The 21,333-nt window shown below is 47.4% G+C and overlaps 1 protein-coding gene across 5 annotated transcripts in view; it reads left to right on the plus strand.

Annotated features, from left to right (window-relative positions):
• NCKAP1 (NCK associated protein 1) overlaps positions 1–21,333 on the plus strand; it is a 1,877,983-nt gene that overhangs the window by 278,303 nt on the left and 1,578,347 nt on the right. For all 5 annotated transcript variants that reach the window (XM_069615779.1, XM_069615776.1, XM_069615777.1 and 2 more), the window contains one exon: positions 2,685–2,775. In XM_069615779.1, coding sequence (XP_069471880.1) covers positions 2,685–2,775 — 91 coding nt within the window. The remainder of the gene's footprint in view (positions 1–2,684; positions 2,776–21,333) is intronic.

Consider the following 21,333-nt stretch of genomic DNA (forward strand, 5'->3'; position numbering starts at 1 on the left):
ATATTTTTATTGGATCTAGATCGAGACTCAAACTTCCGCCCGCCATGTACCATACCACAATCTTTGGCTATTAATTGAATCTATACATTAAATGACTGATGATATGGAGGTATAAAATACTTAGTCTATAATGTTACATCTACTAGTCGCTGTATTGTTGAAGGGTAAGGTTGGAAGGGAATTGTTTTTAATCAGTTACATGAGTTACTAGGAATTGAAATATTATTCTTTTATTATTAATAAAAAGATGACCTAACAAAAAAGAAACCGCAAATTCATGTTCTGACGGAAACAAATATAGTTCTTTCATTTTATTAAGACAATACTACTCAGAGTTAATGAAGACTGAATAATACAGGCACCCGGAATTGACATAAAATCAGAACGAGGTAGTTGATCATTGGATTACAAACTAGAGCCCACAGTCCGCCCCCAGACAGGATTGAATGAGTTGAATAGGCTCTGAAGGTGCATCTTGAAGACCTATCAAATCCGCCAGCATCCTCTTTATTTTCCTAATGGAATGATTTTAAGCGTGGGTTGCCTTCCTGCTTGCTTTGCATTCTAGCAAGCAAATACAATCAAGTGCTTTCTTATGAAGAAACAAGCCACCTAGAAAGGATGGTAAGACCAAGTTTCCAAAGCCAAAGCTGGGAACTAGAAAGTTCACTTGTCCCAAAGCATATGATTCGTTTCCTGCAGAGTCTAAATGTTAGACTGGATCTGAGGGGAGGATTTTGGTTCCTGCTAATACAACTTAAATGGCTCCAGCTAGAGCAATAGGAGAATCTTTGGTGCTAACTTTACCGGAGAAGGCTTAAGTTTCACAATCTCTGCTGACAGTACTAACAGTCCTACAGACTCCATCGTTCAGGGTTCTCAAGGCATGTACTAGTATCTATTGGAGGAGCCAGCATTTTGGATTGAATTATAAAACGGAAGTGCGTGCATCTCATCCACACAGGCTTCAGATTTCTTTTTGCGTTTAACACTGGCTGCTTTACACTAGAGCACTTTGCCAAAACGGGAGAAGCAAACTCCTCTGATAGCCCTGGTCTTTAGCTGATGTGTCGGACCAGAAGAGGCAAAAAGTGAAAGTGGCCAGTGTGTTGGAGCAGCTATTTCCTTCTATTGTGGGAGAAATTAACCATAGTACTTACTTTCTACAGTGCCTTCTGTGGGCTCAGTCCTTGTTGTCTTGTGCGGCGGCAGACAAATATTGCAATCCGATGCTTTGGGTTTTCAAAACCTGCAGTACTAATACCATTACAGAACTAATCGCAAGGCACAGGTGTACACCTTCTTGCCCAAGACAAGGGAATGGGACCCTATAAAAGCTATGGACAGTTTCACAGTGAGGTTGGTGGAAGGAGCGGATGAGGTAAGTGAATGGAGGAGGCTGGAGGCAGAGAGAAGTGGGGAAGGAGTTTAAGACAAAGAGGAGTGGGATGAAAACAGCGAAACTATGAAGATTTAAATAAATAAGGCAGGGTGACGGAAGTAGATTTGGACAGGAGGAGAGGTAGAAAGAGAACAGAAAAGGGGACTGGAGGTGGAGAACACAGAATTTCAAAGTGGGGGCCTAATGAGAAGACCAGAAGGGCTGAGAGAGGAACATCCGAAAGTAAATAGGAAAGGGAGAAAAGGAAGATTGTAGGAGATATTCAGGAGTACGAGAAAACAGATTGTAAGGAGGAAGTTGGCAGAGATATTGGAGATTCGTCAGTGGAGGGAAGGAAAATAAGAAGTTTGAAAAGATGCCAAGATGAGGTTGGAAGTGATACTTGAGGCAGAGCCAGGAAGTTAGGAGCACACAGCAGAAGAAGTTATCAGGGGAGGTTAAGGGGGATACTAGGATGAAGTAAGCAACAGGTGAAGTTTGAAATGCGGCTCAAGATGTATGCAGAGAAGAGACTAGGAAGGCTGTAGAGACAGGTAAGGCAGAAGAGGGCAGACGGTGCAGGAGAGGGTCCCTTAGGCATGAGATTCTTACAATCTGTTGAGGAGGGAGGTGAGGACAGGTCATTGAAGACAAGAGCCAGAACGTTGAGATAGACAGGTGGTTAGGAAGTTGAAGAGGCTTCTGGGTAAAATGGGGGTACCCGCTTCTTAATGAAAACTGTAGGGTTCTTCTCATCACTATCTGGCCCCTGCTTACATCTTCTAATTTGGTCCAAACCAGTAAATATCACCAATTAAACTTTGGTTCAACCTAGCCTAGTATTGAAAGACCTAGCTAAGGTGGGTGCAGTGCTTCTTCTGTCTTTAGATAATGCAGAAGCTGCAGGTGGATGAAAGTACTGATCTAGATGTACTGAGTACATTGAAGAAAACTTAATACATGCAGCGAAAACTGATTGTTAGTAAGAGATACTAGTACTTGGCAGTGGCCTCAAAATGGGAACATGTGACCAATGAAAAAATAGAAAGGCAGAGGAGGTGCTGCAGATAGATCTTCAGTCTCTTGAGTGTAGGGGGTTACCAATGTAACCTAAACCTCTGCCTAAAGAATCTGATGTTCCTTAAGCAGAAAGTAAGTTAAAGACCATAGATATACACATGATTTAAAAGTTAAAGAAGTCTTGAAATTAGCATTGTAGGAAAATATTATACAGTTGACACAAATTGACCCAGTGCAGTTGCAGGAGAAGTGTATTTAATGTCCAAATGTTTTACTTTTGTAGTGATCGAGAATATCCACGACTTGGACAGATGATTGTGGACTATGAGAATCCATTAAAGAAGATGATGGAAGAGTTTGTACCACACAATAAAGTAAGAATTACTGCCAGGTTAATTGCCTTTTCCTTTTACAACTTTTCAAATGCATCAGTCTTTCAACCCCTAGAAATTCAAAGTACTTGTTCTGACTAGACATTTGTAAGCGTTTTATTACTTAAGCATTTGTGGCAGATTTTATAACCTGCAAATACATTTTACTTTAACTATTATATATTATATTGTTTATTGTAAATGGGTTTATATATGAACGATGGATGAAAATTGGTATTTCGAGTACCCCTTTTGTCAGACTCCTAGTGTGTCATAGTTAAACGAAATCTTGCTGGTCCACTTTTGCACAATGGTAGCCTAAAAAAGCTCAAAGCATTCATGCATGCCTTTAGGAGTTCAGCCCGTATGTGCCTGATGACTCTCTGAACGTAAAGCTTATTTCTAGCATAGGTTGTGACTGCATGGTCTTTATACAGCAATATATCTTTTTTATACACCTCTTTTGCTTTTGCATCCAAACTTGAATTGCCACCTTCTGATTAAACTCCTGTCATACTATACTATACTATTACGAACTAATAGCAAGTATTTTTTCTTGTTAAATTTTTCAGAAAAGGTTATCCACTGGGATTTTTGTTTTTGTTTTTTGGTGACACCAGGGGCTTCGACATATTCGACTTAATTGTGCTTTTTTTGTTACACGCTCTCCTTCAAGTTAGTTTATCAGGCTCTTTTTTTGGCTCCGTTTTTGTATTTGCCACAGTCTAATTTTCACATCCAGGAAAAAGGCATTGCAAATGTCTCTTCACTATACCAACATAAATAAAAAGGACAGCTATAGTAAAAACAGTAGCACCCCAAACTGGATATGTTGACTTTTCCTTTTTTTTACGTACAGCCTAAACAAAACTCTTCCCAAATGGAACCTTATTTTTTCCAGCCCATGTGGGGCAGAAAGACAACCAGGAGAAGGTTTGCACAACCAAATACTAGACAAACAGTTGGATTTGATATGAACATTTGTCTAGGGCACCCGCGCATCATAACTTTGAACTCTATCAGCAGGATGGGGCCTGGGAGATGGAACCAAAAACACAAGTGTGTGGGAGTCAGAAACCAGCCACCCTAAGCAGGGTATAGTGGGAACCAACTTACTGAGGCAGCCATTTGTTATTAGTGGTAGGAATGGAGCATAGGATAGCATAGGTTTAGACAGAGCACAGAATTGTTGACATCCTGACAAGCACCTTCTTAATATTTTCTTTTGAAGTTGGGGAACTGCATCATTATAGTTATAGGGTTTGTTTTGTTTTCTTTAATAAAATTAATTGAACCAGGTCTTCTTGTCTGTCTCCTATGTCTTACTAATCACACCCATCACTAAGGAAACTGAATGTACTTTTGTGGCTCGGATAGACGACCCTTCTTAAAGATTGGCACAATCTCCCCAGCTTCCAAGATATGGCGTTAGTTCCTTTAGGCAAGACTGAATTAAAGAAGCTTAATAGAAGTGGAGCCAACAATTCACATATCCAATTTGTACAAATGATTGCAAACACTAGCCACTCCGGGAGCCTTTCCAGCGTTCTAGAAGGTTTAGTGCATTTTCCACTTCACCTATTGTGAGGTGGGGATCCTATATCCTACCATCTTTGTTCCAATTCCCACTCTACAGTCTAGCTCTTGCTCCTCCATGACCTCTGCCAACTCATTCTCCTAATGTTCGATACCACCCTTGAAGAGTAACCTTTCTCTCCCCAGCTGACCAACTTCCAGAATGCCACATTTTTCCGTTCAAGGGTTTCTGCCTATTCAGCCCAGGCGTCCTATCAGCCTTGCCCTTCTTTTGTGGACCAGCCTTTTTTTATGTCATTTCAAGGTCCCTAGCCTATCCATCTATGTCTTTATGTACAGCACCGCCTTAGGCTTCCCTTGCTGCTTTCCCCCCAGAGTTGTCTTAATGTTGCCACACTCCTCATGCCAGCAGTGGCTGCTAGTAATGAGGGCAGCACACACAGGATAGTGGTCATTTTCCCATTCCCGACAAGCCTGAAGGACCTTATTCTCCCCCAGCTAGTCCCTAGAGCAAAATAAGTCAAAGCTTGAATCATTGGCACCCCCTGAAAGTAAACCTTGCAGGGATGTTGCTACTAGGTAGCTCGCATGCCCCCATCAGAGCAGCCTTTTTGTTCTCAGCATTATTTGGGAAGTATCAGGCATACCTCTTTCACCATCTAGTTCAAGGGGCTCTGTCTCATCAGATTCTCCATTCATGTGTCCATTAAACCCCAATAACAGGAAGGAATATTTTGCCCAAGGACTTGGACATTATGAACTTGAAATCACTAGCCAAGAGGATAACGTTGTTAAGATCTCAGATGAGCCCTTACAGTATTGCATTCAACACATCCAGTCACCCCCAGCCTCCTTACTCTGGATCATCAAGTGCACAATATTAGCAGGATCTGTGGGTATGCGCCTCACACAAAGAGCCACAGAAATCAACACAGTTAATCGTTATTTAGCCCTACTTTTGTATATCAGAGGGTAGAGCAAAAGAAGGTAACAAAGCCCTGCTTATGAAAAGGCATATGCACAAAGGTTTCCTGGAGCACAATGATGTCTGCATGCTCCAGAAAAGCCTCATGTCCTTTCCCCCCAATTTCTGATCCAACAAATCAATATCTTCAAAAACGAATTTTGAGATTAAGTGGACCAGCAGACTGGACCTCTGTACTGTATAGTGTCCACGCGTTTGTGGGGTACACTGTGTCTCAAGCCCTTGTGGGCTATCCAACCCTGTATTAGCCCTTCGTAGTTTTTCCAGCATCTCAAGCTGTCTGAGTCTCAGGTTGTTTTCACCCCAGCTTGAGGTATGTGAATTGTCGACCCAGTTTGGCAGTTCTCAACGGTAGGCCATTGTGGACTTTTGGCTTTCCCGCCCCAGCATAGGGCGTTGGTTGCTCTGTCCATCCGCCTTCTAATTCCTGCTACACCCCACATAGCTTCTTTGCTTGGGCTTCCTTGGCCGAGGCAGCCGCGAAGTATGGACTTTGTGTAAGCTCAGCAGGGATGTGCAGCCTTCAGCGTTACTCCTCTGGCGGTCAGGCGTGTGTTCCAGCCGATGCTAGTGGTTTGCAACTCCAGTAGTTTCTGTTTCTGCACCAGTGCGGCTGAGCTCCACCAGCTGCCGGATGCACAGGATTGATAGCTGACTCTGCCTTACACTAGTGTGGCATCTCCTCTGTGCCATGGCTGCTGAAGCAGGTCTCTGCCACGTCTTTCACTATCCATATGTCACAAGACCCTTCTGTTTCCCCCTTGAGCAGAAAGGGAGAGTTGAATGGTTCTCGGTCACCTTCAATGATGGAATCAGTTGAAGGTCAGGAACCACTACAGCCTGTCTTAAAGGGCCTTGTACATTATTACCTTGGCCAATCCCTAGGTGTATGCCATTAACAATGTGGGATTGGGATATAACAGCGGTATGTTTAAATCCCTGTCTGAGGTGTTCTGTTCCAGAAGAGGGGGTCCCCCCAAGTGGCCCTGTCGCCTAGGGAGGGTATTGTGTAGCAGGCTCACCTCCATAGTCGAAAAGGGGGTATCTCCCTCTTGGGGAGAAGGGATGATTTCCTGGATTTGTCACATGCCCCGCACCTTCTGTTATTTTGAAGCTCACCTCTACTGGGTTATTTACTCGGGTAAAGACCCCTCTCTCCCAAATCCATGGAGGGGTTAGTCATCATCCTCTGGGAAATTCTTCCTAGGTTTTGAGAGGAGAATTGTTCTTAGTGGTGCTTTCAAGGGGATTCTGTTGAAGGCGTTGGGCAATGTTGGGAAATCTGCATGATGATTACCTCCTCAGGTAGTCCTGGAACAAAGGAACGAAAGCTTCCGTTAGGGCTGTTGGATCTCCCCTGACTTACCGGAAAGATCGAATGCGGCTATGCTTCAGAAGCGGGGATACTCGCTTGTCAGAACTAAGATGGTAGAACTAGTTTTCAAAGCCGTAATCCGAATCCACATGATCCGACTGCGGTTGAAATTACCGCGGCCGGAATGTTCGCATGAGAAAGGTGCGAACTACCAAAAGTTTGCATCTTTCTCATGCGAACATACGTACTTACCCACACCCACAACACACCCATGACACACCCTCCACACACCCCCACCCACACCCCAACATAAACAAACCCCACATACCTCTTCACGCTTGGGTCCCTGCGGTGCCAGTTCCCTTTCACTTTCGTGATCGGGAACTGGCGCTGCAGGGTCCTTTTAGTTTATTTTACAGGGGGCTTTTTTAAAAATGTACCTGCAATACTAGCGCCAAAAGTTCGAACTTTTGGTGCTAGCATTTGTAGAACCTTTTGTATATGCGACCGTTTAGATAGTCTTTTTTGTACAAAACCCTGTAATCCAGCCTCTGCACATGTTGAGAACATCAGCTAATATAACAGGTGACCCACAAAATCTTTTTGAATCAGACCACAGGCAAAACCAAACCTAAAATAAGGCACACAAAGGCCCACTTCCAGCTGCACCTCCTCTGAGGCATTCTATTTTTTGTCACCTTCCCCCAGAAGCTCACTCTCTCCAGAGCTCTGGTTCTCGCAGGGCTGGACTACTGCAACAGCCTCTTTCTCAATCAACATAATACTACTATTTGCCCCATGCAACTAATCTAGACCAGGACTGCAAGATTTATCTTTGACCTCAAGCCCAGGGGCTACATCTCCACAGCCCTGAAATCTCTCCATTGGCTCCCGGTGGTTGCAAGGATCAAGACCCTCTGCATCGTCCACAAGGCTTTCTGTGGCCAGGTCCTCACTATCCAACTCTCTGTCTAAATACCTTCCTCCTAGAGCCCTTCGCTTAGCTACCTCTAACGCTGCGGGGGCCAGACGCTTCTCCAAGCAGAGAGTCGGGGGCAGATCCCTCTCCTCTGCAGGTGCCTCCCTCTGGAACGGCCTTCCTGCCCCTCTGACTTGTCGGACCACCTGAAATTCCGGACGCTGCACAACACCTTCCTTTTCTCCTCTGCCTTCTCCCTCTCGCTTCCTTGCTAACCTACCTACTTCCATGACTGGTTGCTCGGTACCCTCAGAGACTCGCTAAGTACCAGACTCCTCCATGACAATTCTTCCTTGCGCTGCCTCCTGCCCTACCTTGCACTTCGGGGCTGTAACTGCAACTCCTACAGCCCTCTGCCTCTATGCACTTACCCAGAGCTGCGCTGCACTTACTCAGAGCCATGTTGCCTTGACTGCACTCTGCGTCCACCCGCCCTCCCCCCTCTTCCCTTCCCCCAGCACTTTCTTGTTGTCGCACTTGCACAATCCGAATGACAAAAGGCCTAGTAGGATTATTTGTCTTGTCTTCCCTCTGTCTCCCCTCCCTTGCCTTGTGGTGCCTAGAAACACTTGTGTACAGGCGCGTTATAAATACCAAATCTTATCATATAACCTGAGCCCAGACCCTTTGCCTAGAGATGGGCAAACCTGAGCTAAAAGGGACAGACAGGAAGGGCTCATTACAGGTGTTTGGAGTAGGAGCCGGTCAGATATTTTGAGAGGATTGATGTTGGGTGAGAGCTATGACCAGAAGGTTGGGGAAAAAAAGGGTAATGTTAAGGCAGAAGAGAGAAACAGCAGGAGGTAGGAGGAGGAGGACAGAGGTTGAAATGAGGAGAACAGGTGGTAGCAGGAGGAGAAGAGAAGGGGTTGGAAGGAATGTAATCGGAGGTGGCCAGAAAGAATCATCCATAGGCGCACAGAGAGCAAGTGGAATGGGCAAAATCTAGTAAGGATAGAATTTTTTAAAGGAGAAAGTAATGAAAAGGCCTGGACCGGGGCTGAGTCCATGGTGGGAGGAAGAAAAATCATGTGGTGTGGCGCCCAGGAGGGACAGGACGAGTGCAGGATCAGAGAAGCAAAGCAGAGGGTAGATTTTAGAACCCCAGGGATGGGAAGCGAAAAGACTCCTGAAGCTTCTCTTTGGAAACTAGGGCAAGAGGCTGGGGTACATATCCCTTTGACATCAAGATATCAAGATACAGCTAGTGTTATACCTTGTATTGAGATGCAGAGACAGCTACAATGAATGGAGGTAGTAGCTTACCAACATCAGGCGAGAGCACCAGAAAAATCCTTTCATGAGCCAAGCCACTAAGAAATTTGGGAAGAGGGGGACCGATAGCAAGGTAGGCATTACCCCAAAAGCCTTTCAAACTCTTGAAGCGGACCCTTTCTGTATAAGTTAATAACCTGAGAGAGGAAGAATGATTACATTGAATTGATAAAACTTCCAAGGAGATGTCCTTTCTTTTGTGTTGTGAATAAAGATAGTTTATTCCCAAAAACTACAAAAGCAACCTTTTATTCAGAATATATATTTGTAAAAAATTCAAACCTAAACAAAGGGGAACATTTCTTATCACCCTCATACCAGACTGTCTGGCCACAATTCAGGAATGGTGTGCCAGCAATTATCTCTGCCTTAATGCCAGTAAGACTGAGATCCTCGTCTTTGGGACACCTGCTCCCTCCTTTTCTCTCTCTCTCTCTGGCCGCCCACTCTGGGCCTTCTTCCTACTTCTTTCTGAGAGGCTAAGAACCTTCGACTCCACCCTCTCCTTCTCTCCTCACATTTCTGACATCTAAGAAGTCAAACTATTAGCTGCACCTCCTCAGAGGTGTTCTTCCTTTTCTCACTTTCCCCCAGAAGCTCACTGTCTCCAGAGTTCTGGTCCTCTCTAGGCTGGACTACTGCAACAGCCTCTTTCTTAAAAAAAAAAAAAAAAAGAAAAGAGCAACTAATTGGTATGATATGGCATTTATAACACCTGAATATAAGTACAGCCTCCCTGATGATTGTTTGAGACAAGAAAGCGCTAGGAGTTCAACAACAGAGCAATTGAACAGCAGATGGGATCCAACCCTGTTAATACTTGTTAATTTGTTTTTGGGATCTAACCAAGTTACTTTTTGCATGAGGTATATTTTAACTGGGAACTGGAGTGCACACCTCGCCATCCCCCCTTTTTTTTTCCTTTCTAAATATGCCAGGTTCTACTCTTCGACCGTTACAACTTATCCAGAACAGGACTGGGAGACTTTGTATTGGCCTCAAGCCCGGGATCGTATCTCTCCAGCTCTGAAATCTCTTCACTGGCTCCCTGTGGCTGCACAAATCAAGTTCAAGACAGTCTGCATCGTCCAAGACTTTCTGGGGCATGGGACCGCTCTACCTCCAACTTTCTCTTGCAAAACCTCTTCCTTCTCAAGCTCTCTGCTTATCCACCTCCAACTCTCACAAGGTCAGACGCTTCTCCAAGCAGAGAGTTGGGGACAGATCTCTCTCCTCAGCTAAACTATGTTTACACCATGGTGGATGGCGGATTTACCGCCCCATTCCAAGGTGAGTGGGGCGGTAAATCCCCATTTCCCATTTTACCCTTCCCCATTCCCATTTTTGCCCCATAGGGCATAATGGGAGTGGGGAAGGCGCTAATTACGCCACCGTAAATTACGGTGGCGTAATTAGCACCATGGTCCCTTAGCGCCATGGATTTTAACGCCTGCAAAAAGCAGGCGTTAAAATCACCATGGAGCTAAGGGACCTTGTAATCAGGCGTTAAGGGTCGGCCCAGTTTACGGCGCCGTTAACCCCTTAACGCCTGACTCGTAATGAGGCCCAAGGTCTAATGACACACACGTAACTCTAAACCTGTCAATATAGGCCTCTTCACCATAAGCCTGTGCCACAGTGCCTTTCTTGTTCCCATCAGCTTAGTTTTAGCAGTGTTCAAAGAAAGACCCCCATTCTTACAAGGCATTTGAAAACTATTTAGGAGACCAATGGCCCTGTTTTCAGTGCCAACTAATAAAACCAACTTGTTAGCAAAAAGCAAGATTGCCACTCTCACCAAGCCCGTTTTCAGGGAATCCACTTTTAGTTCCAGAAGACAGACTACCACATAGTTTAAAACACATGAAAGGGTCAAGGCAAGCCAGCATCCCTTGACTGATTGGAAACTTATCAGAGACCTCTCCTGTGAGCCATATCGTACCCACCACAACTGGATTCCAGTGCAAGGCCTTTATGAGCCTCAAATATTCATGGTCCATGCCAGCCGTCCTGAGCACTTTCTACAATTGGGGGTGAACTAGTAAGTAAAAGGCAGCCTTTAAATCCATGAAGGCCAAATAGTTTCCCTTTGTACAGAGTGACATACTCCTTCTGAAACAGCATCAGGGATAGCTCCTGGTCAATAGAACCTGCCCCTACTTCAAAACCACCCAGGGCTGGTTCGCTCTTCCCTTCCCCATTTAGCCAGTTTGGGATTTGAGCGAGGAAGAGTTTACCAAAAATGTAACCTATTCCATGTGATGAAGCCAGGGAATTTGTTCTTCTCCCCAAGGGGGAGTCACCCCCTTTGGGACTAAGGAGGTGAGTCTGCTAAACAATACCCTCCACCTAGGGACAGGGCAAAAGCGATACGCCTAGGTGGTACAGAACAAGGAGACCCTAGACAGGGATTTAATGATACCTCCTTCATACCCCAATCTCACATTAATTGCATACCTAGGGACTGACCAAGGTAATAATGTGCAGGGCCGTTTAAGACAGGCTGGTGTGTATTCTGACTTGTAACTGTTATAATCATTGTATTTATTTCTTTCTTTCATTTATAAAGCGCACTAAGAGCAAGGGCATGAAGGCTCTGTTGCAAACCCGTTATACGTAGATAACAATAGTTCAGGGGTTAGAAGGGCAAAGTCTTAGCATGCTGCCGTGTGCAGTTATGCGAATAGACACGTTTTTTGCGCTCTTAAAGCTGGGGGAGCGAGTTCCACTGCTTAGCAGCCAAGTTTGGAAAGCTAGCGCTGCCGGTTTTGTATCGTCTGTATTTAGGTTGCATCAGTTTGTTGGTGTAGGCTGCCCTGCAGGGCCTGAGGGATTGGTCCCAGACTTTTTCTAGACGAGAAGGGGGGGAGCAGAGTTGGACAAACACCTGTGTGTGATGGAGAGTGTCTTGAAAATAATTTGTTCTCGGATCGGGAGCCAGTGAGCATTTTTCCCGGCGGCCGAGATGTGCCCCTGTCTAGGGATGGTGAGAGCCGCTCGAATAGCGTTGTTTTGGATCCCCTGTAACTTTTCAATGTTCCGGCCAGCGGTGCCAGTGAATAAGGCATTACAATAGTGAAGCCTTGATCCTATAATTGTGCTTGCAATGGTAATGCAGCTGTCTTTGAATAGGAAGGATCTGGCAGCATTGATCATTTTAGTAGTATGTGCTGATGAGGAGGCGATCGCATTCACTTGGCGTGTGAGTGAGAGGGTAGTGTCTAGGTAGACACCACGCGTTTTCACTGAAGATGAGATCGGTATTAGGATGCCTGCAATGTTAAAGGAGGTGTATTGTAGATTGAGATTCTTGATTACCGCTGGTGGACCCACCAGGAGTAGCTCTGTCTTTTCGTCGTTCAGACAGACGGTGGTTGGCCATCCAGCCATAGACCTTGTTTAATAGTTGTCTTCCAAATAGTTGCCAGAATGGGAGAGAAGGATTGTGTCATCAGCATAGTTGGTGTAGGATATGCCAATGGAGTTGAGTAGGTCAAACAGGGGTCTAGTGAATATGTTGTACAAGGTGGGGTACACACAGGATCCTTTGGGGACCCCACAGTGGATACGGGTGTGTGAGGCACAACTGTTCTCGGTGAAGACTCGCATGGATCTGCCCTCGAGGCAGAACGCCACCCAGGAGAAGGACGATGACGGCCGGTTTCCCTTTAACTCTAATCTCAACTGGCTGACTTTTAAGGTCAAGCAGAGTGGATTCCGTGCCATGGCCAGGCCGGAAACCACATTGACGAACGTGTGGGCCTCCTGAAATTGTTAAAGGAATGGTTCGCCCAAAAATCTTTATTTAAAAAATAGATAGGCAACATAAAAAAAAAAGATTGGTGTTTTTTTTTCGAAGTCCCTATGTAAAATTTTGAGCAATTCAAGCTCAAAGATAGCACATGGGGGCATCCCTTTTCTTTAAATAAAAATGTTTAAATAAAAATGTTTGGGCGAACCATTCCTTTAAATTAGGATATATGCTGCTCTGTCCAGAATTTTTAATAGGAAAGGGACAGTAGCGATGGGTCGATAGTTGTTTGGGACTGCCGCGTCAAGTGAGGGATTTATTATCCGCGGGAGCACCCATGCTTCCTTAAGGTTGGAAGGGACTTGGCCCGAGGAGGAGACGGAATTGATAAATTTAGTGATGAACGGTGTAAGTTCTTCTGAACATTCTTTGATGATGGCGGCAGGGCAGATGTCTCCTTTGCACCTTGAAGGTTTCAGGCTTTTTAGTATAGAGGCTACTTCCATCTCGGAGACAGTGCCGAAGTGAAACAGAGTGGCGGTTGGCAGCGCCAAGTGTAGACACTGGAGGGTGGGAGGGCAGTGGAGCCGGTGGTGATTTGAGCAGGGAAAGCTTGTTTAGTATCTTTCTGCAACATGCTGATTATGTCCAACATCACTTTTTCGGATGGACGAGCGCCAGGTTTCGTCTTTGGGGATGATTGCGGCGGGCGTGGCTGGGGCTTCTAGTTATCTCAAGATTGTGAAAATGTCTCTTGTATTGGACTTGACGATTGTTACGTTGTAGCATATGGATTTTGCCGCTATAATCTCCTGTCTGTAGCATTTCGCCAGCCTAGTGAATTGCATTTTCAGGGAGTCTGTGGGCGATTGTTTTTTCCATTTGGCTTCTGCCAAGCATTTTTTTCACGCAACTCAGTGAGTTCAGGGGTGAACCAGAAATTGGCATGTTTGACTGTTTTATATTTTCTTGTCGCTAGTGGTGCAACCGTGTCCGCTACTCTGGTGAGAGTGCTCGAGTAAATGTCAGCAAGAATGCTTGGATCCTTTGAGTGCAGGTGTTGTGGCATGAGTGCCTCTAGAAGCGTTGCAATACTATCCTTAGTAAGTTTGCGCGAGCTATGTGCCAAGCTGGTGGCAGGGCCAACCTGGGGTTGGTGGTTAAATAGTGAAGAACACAATGTGGTGATCAGACGAAGGGCATGGTGAATTGGCCTGAATGGTTATAAGGCAGTTGAGATCTGCTATCCAATCTAGTGTGCAGCCTTTGACATGTGTCGGGGTGAGGACGCAGTGAGTGAAGCTGAGGGCACAGAGTGAATTGGCCAGGATGGATGCATTAGGGTCTGAAGAGTCGTTGAGGCCCAGATTCAGGTCACCCAGAAGACTACAACTGGACTTAAGCTTAATGTAGTCTGTGTAGGAGATCCTCCTCAAATGACAAGGGTGGGCCAGGTGGCCAATAGACAATGAAGTTGGCAATGGTATCTGTGCTAGAGAGGGATAATTTGGTCGATAGTAGGTTGCAGCTCCCTGTCATCAGTGTTGTGGCAAGTCAGATTGGGAGGGATTTTTGGCAATATGTGCTACCCCACCTCCTCTAGAGGTATGTCTGTCAGTTCTGTAGATGACCTAGCCAGGGGGGATGGCTAGGGACAATGCAGGACCGAGGCTGCGTGTAGTCATGTTTCAGAGATGGCAAGGATGTCTAGATTTTGTGTAGTGATGGCCATGTATGACAAGGGCATGTGCAGGAATGGATCTGGCATAGATTAGGGCTCCACTTGGAGGGGTTGTAAGTAGGTCGTGCTTGTCAGGAAGGTGTGGTGGTGTAGTCTGGCGTGGGATCTTCGGAGCCCTTAGTGTGGCAGCCATGCAGGTGGCTAAATCCCCTTCAAGGTCTAGTTTTATTTGCTGTTTCAAGTATGAGGTTATTTTTAAGCTTTTGAAGCTTGAGGGTCCGAGCAATGTAGTTAGCTCGTTTAGAGTTAGGTGGCGTGGGAGAAGGCTGAAAGCCCGTGTTGAGGTTACATTTCTGGTGCGTGGCAGGGAAAGATTGTATTCCAAGATGCTGGTTTCTTTAAATTCTAAGTTGGGGGTGGGACAGGGCAGGTAGGGGGTGGCTTCTCGAGCCAGGTCTGCTGTTCCTGTGAGCGGGGCTCAGAGGGGTGGAAGTATGAGGAGCGGGACTGGTCTGCTTGGTTGTTGGGCTGTAGGTGCTCGGAGTACTTCTCTAGCTTTTAGATCTGGGTCTCAAGGCTGGGGGGCTAGCAGGTGGTAGTCTGCATGCTGGTAGAAGCACGGGTGTGGCTAGGGGGGCTGGAGAGGCCATTGTACACCTCCAGAGATTACTTCAATCTAGGAGGTTATGGTTTTTAGTTCTTTCCCAGAGTGGTTCGGACTGTGGTGTGAGCAACTTGTGCTACTTGGCTGAGGTAAGGCCGGAGCAGTGTTTACTGGGGGCTTCAAGGAACTGTCTGTAGAAGGATCTGTATGTGAAGTGAGCTGTGGAGAAATGGTTTGAGCATGATGTGTGTAAGGGGTGGTGGTTATGTTGCTGCCCATGAGATTGCGAGTGTGTTTCTTATCAAAAGCCAGATGCATAGATGAAGAGAGGGTAGCTCTTGAGGGGGCGTGCAGTGCTTTCTCACTGTATGGGGCAGGTAGAGCAGCAATATTCCCAGGGGACAGGGATGGTTTTCTCCCGGCAGGCCTTTTGAAGAAGGGGGCTAGGAGATGGTAGGGGGTATAACAGTAGTGCAGTTTATAAGGGTCTTGTGACATGAAAAGGTAGAGAGCTGCATCAGACGAGGCCGGAAGAAGAGCTGTGCAACACTGGAGCCACAGCACAGAGGGAGTACTGCAGTGGTGGAAGGCGGAGTCTGCTGTGCATCCGGTGGGAACCGCAGTGCAGCTAACAGACCTGCAGAACGCCACTCCATGGAATCGGTTGAATCGCGCCTCGGGCTAGAGGAGCTCAGCCCTACTGGCGCAGGAACAGTGACTACTAGACTTGCAAACCATCAGCGTACGCTGGAGCCAATGCTGGACTACCAGAGGAGGAACGCTGAAGGGTGCGCATCCCTGTGCAGCCTACCAAAGGAGTCTGAACTGTCCCGCCTCATCCAAGGAAAGCCCAAGCAAAGAAGGTATGCAGGCTGTAGCAGGAACTATGAGCCGAGCGGACAGAGCAGCAGACACCCCGTGAGGGGTGAGAAAGCCAAAATCCCATGAGGGGCTAATGTTGAGAATTGCAGCTGGGCTGACAATTCCCATACCCCATGGTAAGGTGAGAAAGAGGGGGTGAAAACAAACTGATTCAAGACAGCTTGGGAGGACGGAAAGCCCACAAGGGGCTAATACAGGGTCAGATAGACCACAATGGGTTCAGACACAAAGTCCCCAACAAAGGGGTGAAAAGCTATCCAGTACAGAGACAGCCTGGAGAGGACTATAGAGTTAGGGCTAAAAGACAACCATGAGAAGGTTTGCACAATGAAATACAAGATGAACGTTTGGTTTTGATGGTGCAAACACTTGTCCAGGGGTCTCGAGCTACATGCTCCAGGAAAAGAGACGAACTTAAAGGACCCAGATTTTGAACTCCGGGCCCTGAGAGAGAATACCAAAGACACAATTGGGTGCGGGGGTCAGAAACCACAGTATAGTGGGAACCAACATACTGTGGCAGAAGTTTATTTGTTAGTGGTGGGAGTAGAACCTAGGCTAGGATTGGTTTGGACAGAGGACTGAATTTTTCTGAGACATCCTGACAAGCACCCTTTTATTAATTTCTTTTGAAGTTAGGGAAACCCATCACCATAGTTATAGGTAGAGTTGACATTTTCTTTTCTTTAATACAGTTTATTGAACCATGTCTGCTTGTCCCTCTCCTACGCCCGACTTACCACAAGTGATGTTAGAAGTGCGATATGAATGACCTGAAATAGTTGGGCCCAATAGACCTCTCTGTCTAAGCTTATAGACCAACTAACCCCTAAAGGCCAATTGGCTATTAAACCCTCTCTAAGTGCAGTACTCAAATTCCCCTATTTAGCGTCCTCTGTCAACACCACCAGCCTTCCCCTAACTTGCTAATGCCATGGTGGATCCGAGGAGAATGAGGGGTTCAGCTCCGTAGGCCCTGAAATTGTTTTATATCCTGGAATTAGTGATACTGTGAATATTGTTCCTGGAATCTCAAATCTGAACATAGCATACCCACCCTCTCTTGCAACTCTTCGAGAATTGTCGAAAACCAGGCCAGAGCAGACCAACGTCACCAGGAAAGTCTTGATCGCTTAGGTGATAGTGCAGGTAATTAGGCCCTCCCTCATGGATTATTACAACCATACCACAAAGGGGAAGCCCTAGCAGCTTTCTTTATAAATCGTAAAGGTTGGCAACCTATTCCATTGGAATGATTCTGAAAATCTGCTAACTATCCCCTGTACTAAAAAGGAGAGTTACAACTGTCCTATCAAATATATTTTCCATATATTTTCCCTTTGTTTTGCATGGTTTGCTGGGTGCTAGTGGGTGCACTGTTTATTTAGGATCCTCTTGTTTGGGAATTATACTGTATATGGTCCTAAATCATTGGTGTTGGGAGATGGTAGTCTTTGGATTTTCTACCATACAGTTCTTTCCCTTAAAGGGCCAGGATAATTGATTATGCACAGTTTATAGTCGCTGCTAATCTAGTGGCTCAGGAAAGCACTCTGCTCCTAGTTATACTGGCAAATGTCTCCGAAGAACACACGAGGCATTTTTTTGTTTTGTTTGTGAGATGCAAGTATTGTTTTGTTTTGGCTGCGGTATTCTGATCTGGATGATCAATGTAATTTCTAGCTTTGCTTTGGTAGTGGAGGCCTTAGGCAATAGCTTTGTAGTGGAGGCCTTTGGCAATAGCTTTAGGGAATATTTTCTATTTGCTAATGTTTTTTGTGGAAAAGCTCAAGCTTCTAAACTCCCACTATCAAGGATGTTAGTTTTGGGGGGGAGCACTGTTGCACGCCAACTCAGATGGCCACGTAGGAGCTGAGCTTGCTGCATACAAAATCATATGATAAATATCCTGCGGAATAGGACACCTCGGATGGTTGCCGTTACCATCTGCAGGTGTCGGAACACTTAGGGCACATCTGCTTCGCTTCCTGAAGAAATCCGGAGAATAAAACGCCAGAAAAACCGAAGAAAGCGCTTCATGCCTAACCAAGGTATTGGAATGCCCACACGTCAAGCAGCCCTGATCCCCATAGCCAGCCACTCGTCTGGAGAATCATTAACAGGCGTCCGTTACAAGGCTGCTACGGGAGGCGTGCATTGGGTGAACGCGGTGCCGGGCGGTGTTGTTCCTTCTAGAACACCGGCAGTCGGCACAGAGCAGTCAACCAAGACACAGTGGAAGGCGGAATTCATCCGCGGCCATGCCAGAAGGTATGAGCTTGGCGCGACATTACAGCGAATGCAGGCAGCCGCTGTGGGCTATGTAGTGCACCCGCCCCAGAAGAACTACAGCGGGTAAGGCACAGCATAAAACGGGGTATACATGACGCAGGGCAGTGGAAATCAGGGCTAAGCAACTGTGTGGAATACCTCCTGGGGGAAGCACAAACTGCTGACGGCGTCAGGACAGCGTTTCACACCTGAATGCGACGGGTAACGGCAAAGCCCAGGCAGCGTACAACTGTTCCTCCCATCCCGACTCTTACAACCGGCGTTCCGATCCTCGCACAATCTGATTACTGGCCAGGCAGTAACTAATAGGTCCCGCCAATGTCACTGAACCCCCGTCAAAGTGGTGGCACGAATTGTCCAACCGTAATACTGGAAGCTGAAAACGCACGCAGGGTTCTTGAAACCACGCCGAGGACTGATATTTCATGCCCAAGCATCAGAATACTAACAAAATGTGACTATCTTCTGCAGCATATTAACATGCTGGCTGATGTACAGCATTGTCCAGGACCCACAATGTCTAGTACTGACAAGTGCAAGGTGCCAGAAACCTGGGGCGAGAACGAGTGAACCGCACCTCTACGGATTCACTTGTCCTGGGGGAAACCAGTACCTAATCTGCATAAGCGAGGGCTGCGCCAAAACCGGATACTGCATAGGAATCGCAGTATACAGCAAAAACAAGTGCCACTTTCCTAAGCACATAGGGGACCCCACCGGGCGAGGAAAACACGTGGTGCTAAAGGCGACCGACAGGGCCTCATGGATGCCTACACCAGCGCAGGCTCCTGTGAGGAGAATCTGGGATCCTCACAATCGAATCCACCACCCAGCCTGCCACAGACGGAAAGCCCGGTGGACCCATATATGACGGCACTACAAGCCGGATTTGCTACGTCAACAGCAGATTGGATTAAATCGGTAACAATATAGCCTCCATTAGATCTGATCTGCAGAAAGTGTCTGAGGTGGAAGCCAGAGTGAGTACACTGGAAGATACTACCACAGCACACGGCAAGGACATCGAGAACATCAAGAAGACCCTCAAAACAGTACAATCCAAGTGTGACAATTTGGAGTCCAGGTCGCGCTGAAACAACATTTGAGTTGTGGTCTTGGCGGAGAAACCCCTAAACACTAGACTACACTAAACACTACAATGGAACTATTTCTTGAAGTAATAATCCGGAAGCCCAATTCTCTGAGCAATTCCTAATTGAGCCAGCCCACAGGTCACTCGCGCCACCGCCCAAACCTGGCACCCCACTGCGCGCCATCATCTCGCGCCTACTTAACTACCGGGACAGGGACCTACTCCTACACCTGTCTCGAGAGAAAGGGACACTAATGTATGACTCCACAAGGATACAAATCTACCTGGACTTCTCAGGCGGGCTGCAGGCTGCCAGACGCACCTTCGACCAAGTCAAGAAGGCGCTAAGAGACCGATCCATCTCATATGCTATGATGTTTCCGGCAAAACTCTGCCCGCAACATGCTGGCAGAGCCCTTTTTTTGAGTCACCCAAGGAGGCAATGGCCTATATAGAACACAACATTCCGGTATCATCAAACGAAGACAACCTTATAACACGGCAAGAAACATGAACAAATCAGGACGACCAGAGGTGAAAACACAGTTCTCCAGCATGGGGTCTGGCATGGATTCACATGCTCATGAATATATTCCCCGTCGTCAGGCTGGGAATACTCGGTAAAGAAAAAATCAGTATCAGTTTCGTTTCTGATCTGTCTTTCGTAGTAGTAACCAATCACTGATCTCTGCGTCATACTGACCACAGCCAATGACTGCCATCTCCCTAAGCCCCGCCTCTGGCAGCCATCTTCAGATTTTTACCGCACGTTCAAGTGTTGGGAGTCCTCGTGCTTAGCCCTCGAGCTTTTTCTGCGTTTTCGCGCTTTTTCGGGTGAATTTTCACATTTTTTTCGGTTAATCGAGCCTCAAGCTCCACCGTTTCTACTCCCCTTAACGGGTACCCGTTTCGGGATTTTCCTACGCCCCTCAAGGGTGAAGATTTCGTCAAATCAACCTTTTGGAGGATTCCAGAAGATTTGCGGCCTACTTCGAGATGGCCCAGGATGCGAGTTTGTCACCCGGACCCAAGCCGTTTCGCAGCTGCCCTGGATGCCGGCTGCAGAATGTGTTTAAGGAGGACGAACATTCGCGATGCCTCTACTGTCTTCACGGGGACAAGACTCATGTAGAGAAGGACTGCCAGTTCTGCAAGAACTTGTCGGAGCGGACCATAAGGGACCGTCGATCCCGTTTGCCAGCTGGTTGGATAAGGGCTCAACGGGTGAGAAGAAGAAGAAAGGGTCCGAGCGGGCTTCTAAGTCCTGTGCGGGCACCCCGGCGACAGGGGCTCAACACCAGGCCAAGCGCCGCGAGTCTGCTGGCTCCGGGAGCGCCGAAAGGTCGGGCTCTTCGGTCGCCAGGCAGGGCGCGCCTTCCCCGGCACCGTCAACCACGAGCCAGCGCTCCGGTTCGGGGAAGAGGAAGTCCGAGACCCCGGGTAAGCTTCGGGAGAAGCCCCGTGCAATCTCGGGAGAGGGGGAGCGAGGTGTCGCCCCTCCCCCTAAGGAGAAGGCCCGGGACGCACCTAAGGTGGTGAAGGCCCCTACCCAGCAGGCAAAGGCCTCTATCGAGGCGATCGCGGCGACTCTGGCCAAGCCTGCAGAGACCCCGCCAGCGGAGACTGTCTCCGGGACTAGAGTTTCCCTGCCGCCAAGGAGGGAATCCTCTTTTCAGCCCATCGTCATGGCCACCATGATGGAAGAAGCGAGGGGGGGGCACGGTAGCCTCCTCGAGCTCGGAGTCGGCCTCGGAGGAGGAACTGACCGAGGCCGTGAGGAATCTCAAAGTCCAATTCGAGAAAGTTCGATCCCGTAAGGAAGATCCTCGGGAGATAACCGAGGAAGACGACGATGGCGAGGAAGAGCAGCCTTCCCTTCCGGCGCAGCCGGAACCTAGGCCTCAGGATAGCTCGGCGGCCATTTTGTCTGCAATCCAGTCCTTATGCTCTGAGATAAGGACGGGATTACCACGGCCCAGGCCGGAGGACCCGCAACCTGGCCCGTCGGGAAGTCCTCAGAACAAACGACGGAGGACCCAACCCTCTCCTCCACTCGCCCCCGTAAGGCCTCCAGTTCCCTCCTCATCCTCCCACGAGTCGGGAGATGACATGCGGTGGGCTCGACGACGGGTTCTGAGGGCGACGACGGAACGGGTCTCCCCTCTCCC

This window comes from Ambystoma mexicanum, chromosome 9 (genome assembly GCF_040938575.1).
Source record: "Ambystoma mexicanum isolate Mex_15411 chromosome 9, UKY_AmexF1_1, whole genome shotgun sequence".
Classification (NCBI taxonomy): Eukaryota; Metazoa; Chordata; class Amphibia; order Caudata; family Ambystomatidae; genus Ambystoma; species Ambystoma mexicanum.